At 41.0% G+C, this 9,788-nt stretch overlaps 1 protein-coding gene across 1 annotated transcript; it reads left to right on the forward strand.

Annotated features, from left to right (window-relative positions):
• Window positions 1–2,634: 2,634 nt before the first annotated feature.
• Window positions 2,635–9,709, forward strand: gpr137ba (G protein-coupled receptor 137Ba). Its single transcript, XM_030070416.1, has 7 exons — window positions 2,635–3,358; window positions 5,281–5,330; window positions 5,617–5,839; window positions 6,971–7,117; window positions 8,105–8,233; window positions 8,364–8,485; window positions 9,122–9,709. Exons 1-7 carry the CDS (start codon window positions 2,978–2,980, stop codon window positions 9,231–9,233), a joined length of 1,164 nt encoding a protein of 387 aa, XP_029926276.1. The 5' UTR covers window positions 2,635–2,977; the 3' UTR covers window positions 9,234–9,709.
• Window positions 9,710–9,788: the final 79 nt, after the last annotated feature.

Consider the following 9,788-nt stretch of genomic DNA (forward strand, 5'->3'; position numbering starts at 1 on the left):
AAAAGCTACGATTGCAATAGTCATTATTGTATATCCTCTAAACACAATAACTTCTACTGAATTTAATTATAGAGACATATAAAGTATTCCACATTTTGCAGACCAGTTATACCCTGGGGTTAGTACCAGGACTTTGAGAGAAACCAGACAAGAGGTTCAGAGCTGAGCCCACAATCTTGATTCCCAGTAGGCTGTATGGCATAATATAGTAGGCCTGTATAGACATTCCCACAGTGGGTTATTGGTGTATTCATGAAATCAACAAAAATATTGTCCTCTGCACTTTTTGTATGGCTTCATGTGGCTCAGTGCATAGCTCAAATAAGGCCAGAAATAAGTCTTTATGTATATTGTAGCCTTCAGGGCCTATCCATTCTGAATGCAGTTTAAAAGTGCCACCTCCTGGTCATTTCGTGGACACTGCATTTCTTGTTTGAAAATTTAATCTCACCCCCAAATGACATGTATATATTCCCAGAGGTAATTCTATTGGTATATTTACATCACAACAAAACACACCAAGCTCCATTTTTGCAAGCATTTGAAGTGGTATGAGTAAATTTCATTCTGTCTTAGAATGAAAACTAACAGTCAGATCACATACTTAACACATGAGCTTTTATGTGTGACACTGAAATTTTAAAACGATCAGTTCATCCACAGTGTAAACTAATACTGTCCTCAATATGAAAACATAGTTGATTATCACTGAAGTGAATGGCTGTACACACAGGGCCCCTGCTGGAGTCCCAGTGGCTCATGGGATATTTACCCTGGGGTCAGTGATGTCATTAGCTGTGACTTGTCAGTGTTTGAGAGAGTTTGTTTTTCTCTGACCGTGCTGCTTGGGAACCAGTGGACTGTGCTCTAATGTGACCAATGGTACACAATGCTGTGAACACACAGAAATGAGGTAGCTGTGACTTCACTCTACGCTCGAGTTCTCCTTCATTTCCTGTTTACTCCACTAACCTTCGTTTTGAAATGGGTAAACTAAAACCAAGAGCAGTGCACTTAGACTGCAGAGGAAATAAAAGCGTATCTTAAGTTCACACCATAGTTCTGGCCTGAGACCCATGATTTAACACATTTAGATATATTCACGCGTATCACACAGTGGTGCAAGATTGCACTTCAAAGTGCAGTTTTGCAGACAAGAGCAAAGTAGATGCCAGCATCCTTTTTTGGTGTGGGTGGTGGTGGCAGCGAGTGAGGGATGACTAATGATTTGGCGGAGTCAGAGGTGAGCTAGAGTGACCTCCATCCTTGGCTCTCCCCGTGTTCACATGCCCCAGTCCTGTGAAATGAAAATTCTCTACCAACTACCAACTGTAACAGAGTTATAGTGTGGGGCAGAGGCACCTTTCTGGATTTTAAAACACCGTCTGAAGGGAGCCAACTCTCACCTGATTTGAAGCTGACTATTTTAGCGTAGCTTGTGGTTATTTCCACTCATAATGCTCAAATTTTGCTTCATCTCCTCCTCCACTGCATAGCACCTCAGTGATACCAAGTATAGTAGCCTTTTCATTGATATAATGTATGCCATCATGCCTTGGCTATGGCTGAGTTGTAATTTAAAGGTGCACTATGCAGAACTGCTGAGCGTTGATTTAAGTGAAGATTTAAAAAAAAATTAGAATAAGAAACTGATGTTGGAGTCTGCATTCTCATTTTTGGTGTTTTAGGTTTTCTTGACATTTCAGCAATGTGGCCTTCAGCGTGCCTCGTGGAGTCTACATGGTTCTCATCATCGGCTGGACCCACTGATAAATTATGTGCTTATTCTATGGTTTTGTGAGATAAGTCCTCTGAGGATCCTCTCTTCAATCAACCCTCAGCAGTTTTGCATAGTGCACCTTTAATCAATAAATACATCAGTTGTACAAGGCTCTTACTTTATATTAATTGTAAAATCCCCTGTTTTTTCATGACTTTCCATAGCTAAAATATCATATTTTCAAGGCCTATTTTAACATAACATCTTCCTTCCTTTTCTTTTTTATCCTTGACTAAAACTTTAAACACACTTCAGTTTGAGACGTCTTATTAAAAGTTTTTATCTTGTTTAGTGACTAATCTGACCAACCTGTGAATAATGTCTGAATAATTGTATGAACATGATGTCAAATAAATACCATGTTTGGTGGATAACAAGGTAAGTTTGTTTTAAATTGAGGCTGACAAAATTCACTGATATTCCATGACTTGTCTTAAGATTTTATGACTTCACAGAAATCGCATGACCCCTAGGAGCCCTGACTGGTGTTGCAGTTTAAGTATTTTTAGGTGCTTACTTTGACACTCCAGTTTTACAGAATTCGCTGATGAAGAAGAGAGCTGAAACATGAAATAAACCATGTGAAGCCTACTTCTTTAAAATATGAATAAGTATTTTTTGATGCTGAAAGTGCCATGTTAATAGACTTTGAGGTAGATAAATGTAGCAGCTGAAAGAGTTGTGGTGGGAAGCCCCAGTAGAGGGTTAAAGGTACAGTAGCCTGCGTCAGCTGATGCGTAGTGTAACGTAAGGGATGGGGGAGGGCGCAGGTTTTGGGGGGTGGTCCTTGCGCCAAGCTCCCAGCTACAGCGCAGCGCAGCTTCCTGCCCACTGTTCCTGACAAACGGCTCATTCTCAACACTGATCATGTGCCTCAGCCTCTGGCTCGCACAGTGCTGCAGCAGGAAGTCAGCCCTGTTCTCTAACCCCTTTCTCTCCTCTCCCTTGCTTCTCTTTTCTCCCTGCTCCTGACACCCTATTCACACCCTCTCTTCCCCTCCTCCTCCTCTTCCTCTTTTTCTTTCTCTCTCTGCTCCAGCTCTCACCTCTCCTCTGCCAGGCGTGAGAACAGCCTGTATGCGTGGAGGGCTGTAGCCGAAGAGGGAAGAAGCTGGCTTGGTGAAGACAGGGATCAGCAACCAGCACCAGGACAGGCTCCCGCTCTGCTTGCTTCTCCTCGGCCAGGGAGAGCTCGCCATGGAGGCCCTGGTGAGGGAGAGGGAGCTGTTGCTGGAAGACAAGCCCCCACCTCCTCCTACGCTCACCCCAGCCGTGCCTCACTATGTTACGCTGGGGCTGACAGTGGTGTACACTGTCTTCTACTCTCTGCTCTTCATCTTCATCTACATCCAGCTCTGGCTGGTCCTGCGTTACCGACACAAGCGCTTCAGCTACCAGACTGTGTTCCTGTTCCTGTGCCTGCTGTGGTCGGCCCTGCGCACTGTGCTCTTCTCCTTCTACTATAAGAACTTTGTGACAGCCAACACGCTGGGTCCCTTTCCATTCTGGCTGCTCTACTGCTTTCCTGTCTGCCTGCAGTTCTTCACTCTCAGTCTCATGAACCTTTACTTTGCACAGGTAGGTGGGCTTTAATGGTGTTACCTTCGGCACTGGGCTCCATGTAGTAGTATGTGCACCATGTCACTTTCTTACTTTTTTAGTACTGGTTATTGGCAAGGACTTTACGGTACAATATCATTATACATTAATCACGATATGGCTTGTACCATGATGCATTGCAATTATCTACAGACACCTGGGTTGACTGATAAAAATGTCATATCACAATATCATCATATTACATGATAAGTCAGAGACAAACTGAAAAAAAAAAAAGAAAAAAAAAATCATTCAAAATTCACATTTCAATTTATTAAAGCAGAATTAGCACTTAATTAACAATGCACCAAAAAGGAGATGTCATAACATCATATGAACATGAAATGCATAAATGTTACATAGTGAATCAATACAGTATTGCAAAAATATTGGGTTTTTTTTTTGCACAGCTATATTTTCTGCACCTGTATCTTTGTCCTAGTTGGTGCTCTATTATGAGAGCTGAGTCTAAATTTATATGTGGAGATTGGGGAAAACAGTGCTTTATTCATTTCAGCATACACAGGACTGTCTGTCAGGTAAAATGGTAATAGACCACCACCACATTAAGATGGGACTGGGCGTTATGTCGATATTTTGTTGATAACGTGATATGAGGCTAGATATGGGCTGGGTTTTTGATTATGGTGATTGTGTGACATGTGTTAAATTGCATCATTTACTGCCTTACAGAACAGGGATGTCATCAGCATAACAGTGAAAGGAAATGTGTTTTTGGAAGATATAACCTAAAATAAATGAAATGGGCCCCATAACAGAGCCTTGAGGAACTCCACAAGTGATTGGGGCAGTAGAACATGAGAGGCTGCCAGTCTTAACGGGGAAAGTCCGGCTAGTTAAGTAGGAAGCAAACCACTTAAGGGTAGATGCCCACCAGGTTCCTTAAGACGATTTAATAGAATACAATGATCAACTGCACCAAAAGCCACACTGAGGTCTGAAAGAATTAAAATGGCACATTCACCACAGGCTAAAGACAGAAGTCGGCCATTTGAGACTTTTTAGAAGAGCTGATTCTGTGCTGTGACTGTTCTGTGCCAATGCCTGATTGGAATTTCTCCATGATATTGGTATTTTTTTCCAAACAAGACAGAGGCTCTGTGTATACAGTTTTCTCCTGTATTTTTAGACAGGAATAGGAGCTTGGAGATGGGATTTGTCAAGATTCGGCTTTTTAATATGAAGTGGGACTATTGTATGTTTAAGACATAATGGGACAGTTCCCGTTGAAAGACTGTTTATAAAAAGGGAAATTGTGAGACCCAGACAGTCCAGTATTTCCTTTAAAAGTATATTGGAATAATGTCCAAGGGGCAGAGCGTGCACTTTGCATGGGAAATTGTGTCATAAATGTGGGACAAAGCTTAATGTCAGTAAGGATGAGTGAGCAGGGAGACACAAGAGAGGGATCATAAGCTAGCAGTGAACTATTAAACAGTATGCATTAATTTGTGTTGAGAAAATTTTTAAAAAGTCCTCACAAGTGGCTGTGGTTGTCACAGACTGTCAGGTAAATGCTGTGCAATACCTCATTATTGTTGTAGAAGTAGATAGCAGTGTAATATACTCACAACACATTATGTAACCCAAACAGCTCTTCTTAAGCCTCCACCTAATGCTTATTTTTAGCATAACTCCTCTGTGCTGATTTTGAGTAACAGTTGCAAGCGGAGACAAGTGGAGCACAAAGCTTTACACTTGGCACCGTGATGTCTACCAACTGCTCATCTACACTTCAAACTCAACTATTTTGGATGCAGAGGTTCCTGTTTCAAAAGAATGTCTTGGTTCTCTTGAGAAGTCAGAATACAGAAGTGAAAATAGCTTCCCATAATAGCGTGACTCATTTGCATGATGCAACATTTGTCTTGTTATCACAGGTTGTTTTCAAGGCAAAGTCAAAGTACGCACCAGAGCTTTTGAGATACAGGTGAGACCAATGACTGGAAAAGATTTCGTATAAAAGAAAGCATCAGCTGACTTCATCATTAGCTATGGACCATTCAGCAGAACTACTGTTTTTTGTGTAAATAATTTACAGAAAACATTAATATTTAACCATTATTTTGACATATAAAAGAATAAAAGACCATCATGTGAAAAATATTAACTAAAATAGATAAAAATTAAAATATTAAGTGAAGTTTGTACGGTAACAATATCCAGAATGTGTGTAATAACATTGTGTTTCTGTGTTCTTGTGATATGGTGCCCAGGCTGCCCCTCTACTTGCTCTTCCTCTTTATCAGCCTGGTGTTTCTGGTCGTCAATTTGGCATGTGCCCTGCTGGTGAGGATGTCCTCTGCAGAAACACAGACCATCGTGTTAGTGAGGGTGGCGATCAATGACACCCTCTTTGTCCTGTGTGCTGTCTCACTCTCCCTGTGCCTTTACAAAATTGCCAAGATGTCGCTGGCCAACATTTACCTGGAGTCCAAGGTGAGCATTATCATTGCACTACATCGAATCTTAGAGAAGAAACACAATAATGTTTATGTATTTATTTGATTTGATTTATTTCCACCTTTAATTTTGAGGCTTGCCTTGTGACCTTTGATGTCTGGCTTAGGTGCCTTTTGTTTGTGTATGCCCAGTGGCATCAAACACAAATTTGCACTCATGGACAATAAAGCTTTTCTATCATGATATATTGTAGGGATGCACCATAATATTGGCAATGGAATACCGGTATTGGCCCGAAAATAAAATTTCTGCTAATATGACATGCCCATATGTGAAATAGGTCAAATTTGCCCTGGCTGTGTCTGTTGTCGGGATTGTCTCAGTGAGCATAACCCAAATTTGTCTCAGTAGGATGAATCTTACAGTTTTGTTTGTTTTGTTTGAAAGAAAATGAAAGAAAACATTTTGAAAAGCATTGTGCGTATGCCGATGGGCCTTCACAGGAAGAGCAGGCATAATAAAATGATAATTCCACTACAGCAACTAAGCAGAAAAAAATATGTGCATATATCGGCAGTGGTATCGGCATCAGCCAAAAGAGTTGGAAAATATCGGCATATCAGATATAGGCCAAAAATCCAATATCGTGCATCCCTGTTATGTTGGATTCTATTATATTTGAATGAAGAGGAAAATCTCTGAATGTACTCTCTGCTATCACTAGAAAAATGGCTTCTCTCATGTTTGAAACTGTATTTGGTGCCACTGAAATGAAAGACGACCGGGCGCTGCATACAGCACCCTCGTGTGAAGATGCACTTTTCCACATAATTTATGCTTTACACATAGGGAGGGTTACCTAGCAACAAGGTGCCCTTCTTGTGCATGACTGAGTATATTGTGTGCATGTGTAGGCTTGACGACCAGCACAGTTCAGTTTGGGTTTCACAGTCACCAACACCAAAGACAGGTACTGAGATAAAAGAAAAAATCTATAGATGAAGGCTGTTGTTCCACTCATGATTGAATCCTTAAAAATACCCATAATCGAAATTCATACTCCACTGACTTGTTCTTTCATGTTGCAAATAATCTTTTTCCCACAGGTGGATGTGTGGCTGATGTCTCATTTTACAGTGAAATTCTTCATCTTTTGAATCTGTGCAGGGGACATCGGTGTGCCAGGTGACAGCGATAGGAGCCATCGTCATCCTCCTGTACACATCCAGAGCCTGCTACAACCTGGTGGTGCTGGCCGTCTCCAACAAGAAAATTAACTCCTTCGACTACGACTGGTATAATGTCTCAGACCAGGTAAGCCACCTAAAGGTCAGATGGCAAAAATTCTCCAATATGTGTGCCTTTTCAGACCAGCCTGAACTCTGTTTATGCACATATTTAGGTAACTGTTTGTGATGCATATTTATAGCAGAGCCAAGGATTGACTGATACTGATTGAGATTTTTTTTTTTTATTATTTTCATTTATTTATTGGGCCAGTGGTGGGGTGGTGGTCGGTATTTTTCCACCAATTTTCAATATTTTTAAACTTGAATATAAACAAGCAAACAATGACAAGGATAAATCTCTTAATTAAATGCTTGAATGAATAGAATGAACAAAAATTAGACACACACACACACACGTTTACTTATGTGACTTTGGGGACATTACATAGACTGTCATTCATTTTCTGGACACCTACCCTAACCCCAACCATAACAACCACATACCTAACCCTAACCCTAATCTAATCCTAATCTTAATTTAACACTGACTCCAAAAAGCAGCTTTTTCCAAATGGGGACATGGCTTTTGTCCCTGACTGGACAAGCCGTCCCCAATTGCCGGGTCTTAAGTCTGGTGTGTGTCTGTGAAGTTAGTCAAAAACAGACCCACACACGCACACACACACACACACACACACACACACAAACACACCCACACACACATTAAAGAGATTAAGAATAACCTTTTATGAGATGTCTGAGATATTAGAGAGGACAGACATGAGCGCACTGATTCAAAAAAAGACAGATATGAGCCCATTTATGTCTGTAAACCGACAAATCGGTCTAATCTCAGCTTAGCCTACAGCAGACATAATTTAAGATCTTTTAATGAATCAGGAGAAATCAACCTTTTTTTGCAAATTATAACTCACTTTTCATAACATAAGTGGTGGTTTGCCTTACGATCACCCACTCTAGATCATAGTTTCTCCACCGTTTCATTCACTCTTTAAAGAGCCAGGAGTCCTGTGGGGTCCTGTGTAGTCAGGTGTGGCATGTTTTCTCTCAGGCAGACTTGCAGTCGACTCTGGGCGACGGCGGCTACATCGTCTTCGGGGTGATCTTGTTCGTGTGGGAGCTGCTCCCCACTGCTCTGGTGGTTTTCTTCTTCAGAGTCCGGCGGCCTAACCAAGACAGGGTGAGCTGGGGGGCGACTCTACCTTGTCTTCCTTGCCAGAAATGTTCACTTCTGTTTGTGGGTTTTGTATTGGAATCTCCTTCTCCTTAAATACATGACACTTCATGGTTAATGTCTCCGCTGTGTCCAGAGTGGCTCGGGGCTTCCAGGTCACGTCTTCTCCTCCAGGGCTTATTTCTTTGACAACCCACGGCGCTACGACAGTGACGATGACCTGGCATGGAGCATCATCCCTCAAAACATTCAAGCCAGGTGATACAGCTGCAATATCCTGATATGATCCCCAAAACATCACACAGGAAAGGAATGAATCCCTCATGTAGTCTTAAATATCTTACACTACAGTTATAACTCAGTCTGGAGAAGTTAAATATTGATTTCCAACACAAGGAGCATCTTTTTTTCCCCTAGTTTTGATGATTAGATGGTAGCTTGTGGAAGCTCGTAGGAGTGAGAGCCACAACTTCATTTAAACTGTGCCACCCACTATATTTCTATTTCTTACTTGGGGAACAAATGTTTAGTGTTGGAATTTTGACGGAGTGTGGAAATTTTTTTTGCCAATTTTCCAAGCGCCATACAGGCTTTATTAACTCACCTTATTATCTATGCAAACTGCTGACCAATCCCAGCATTCATTAAAACGAGTTTGTTTGGGACATCATCAACATTAGGAAGTAGATTTGAATTCAAAAGCTGAGGGAAGAGTTTTTCAAAGGGCGTTGGTAAAATTTCCACAATGTTAAAATAATTAGTAGAACAATCCTTTTAAATTACACCATGAAAAAAAAAAGTACTTCTTGATGTACTGGATCTTAAGGATTAAAGGGCATTATTTAACAAGGGGATTCAATGGGTGTGTGTGTGTGTGTGTTTTTTTAATCCCAGTTTGGCTGCTGATGGTTATGAGTGGGGCAGCCGAAGCAGCAGCATCAATGCCTACATCGGAGACGAGGCTCACCACCTCCCCCCGCCTCCAGAGGAGCTCAACCCGTACTGACCGCAGCTCCTACTGACTCCCTCTCACCTGTGGCTGTTTTTTTTTTTTTTGTTTTTTTTTGCACTCTTCCTCACTGACGACCTCGCAGGCGGCCAAGCGGAGGCACACGGGGCCCAACGCTGCCCGCATCGTCATTCCTTCTATTTTCTATTTTGTCTAGAAAAACAGACTCAACTGACTTTTTTCACGGCCAGTACCGGTATAAATGAAAAATCCTCTTGTTGGGGTATTCCTTTGCACACTGTTTGCACAAAAAAAAGTTTTTTTTTTTTTTTTTTTTTTTTCCAGATTCTGACTCTTTGTGTATGTTTTCCACTGTATAGTTTACCAGAATACTGCTTAATATATTTCTCAAACTTTTTATGTAATATGTGCTGTATTATTTTAATGTGCTGCATATGGACATGTACTCTTTCATACAGATTTGTCTATATTTAGATGAGAGATTAATTTAGTTCATAATAAAGACGGTTTACATGGTGTGACAATTTTTTTTCATGGTTCTATAAAAAAGTTTAACCATTAACTCTTGACGGCAATTAATTTGGGATATTT

The sequence above is a fragment of the Myripristis murdjan genome, chromosome 15 (assembly GCF_902150065.1).
Source record: "Myripristis murdjan chromosome 15, fMyrMur1.1, whole genome shotgun sequence".
Taxonomy (NCBI): domain Eukaryota; kingdom Metazoa; phylum Chordata; class Actinopteri; order Holocentriformes; family Holocentridae; genus Myripristis; species Myripristis murdjan.

What these genes read in the sequence shown, in the direction of transcription:
- gpr137ba (XM_030070416.1), top strand. Translation starts at nt 2,978, where the DNA reads ATGGAGGCCCTGGTGAGGGAGAGGGAGCTGTTGCTGGAAGACAAGCCC. An exon ending in CCAGAGCTTTTGAGATACAG is followed by an intron (nt 5,331 to 5,616) that starts GTGAGACCAATG and finishes TATGGTGCCCAG; the next exon opens with GCTGCCCCTCTACTTGCTCT. An exon ending in ACATTTACCTGGAGTCCAAG is followed by an intron (nt 5,840 to 6,970) that starts GTGAGCATTATC and finishes GAATCTGTGCAG; the next exon opens with GGGACATCGGTGTGCCAGGT.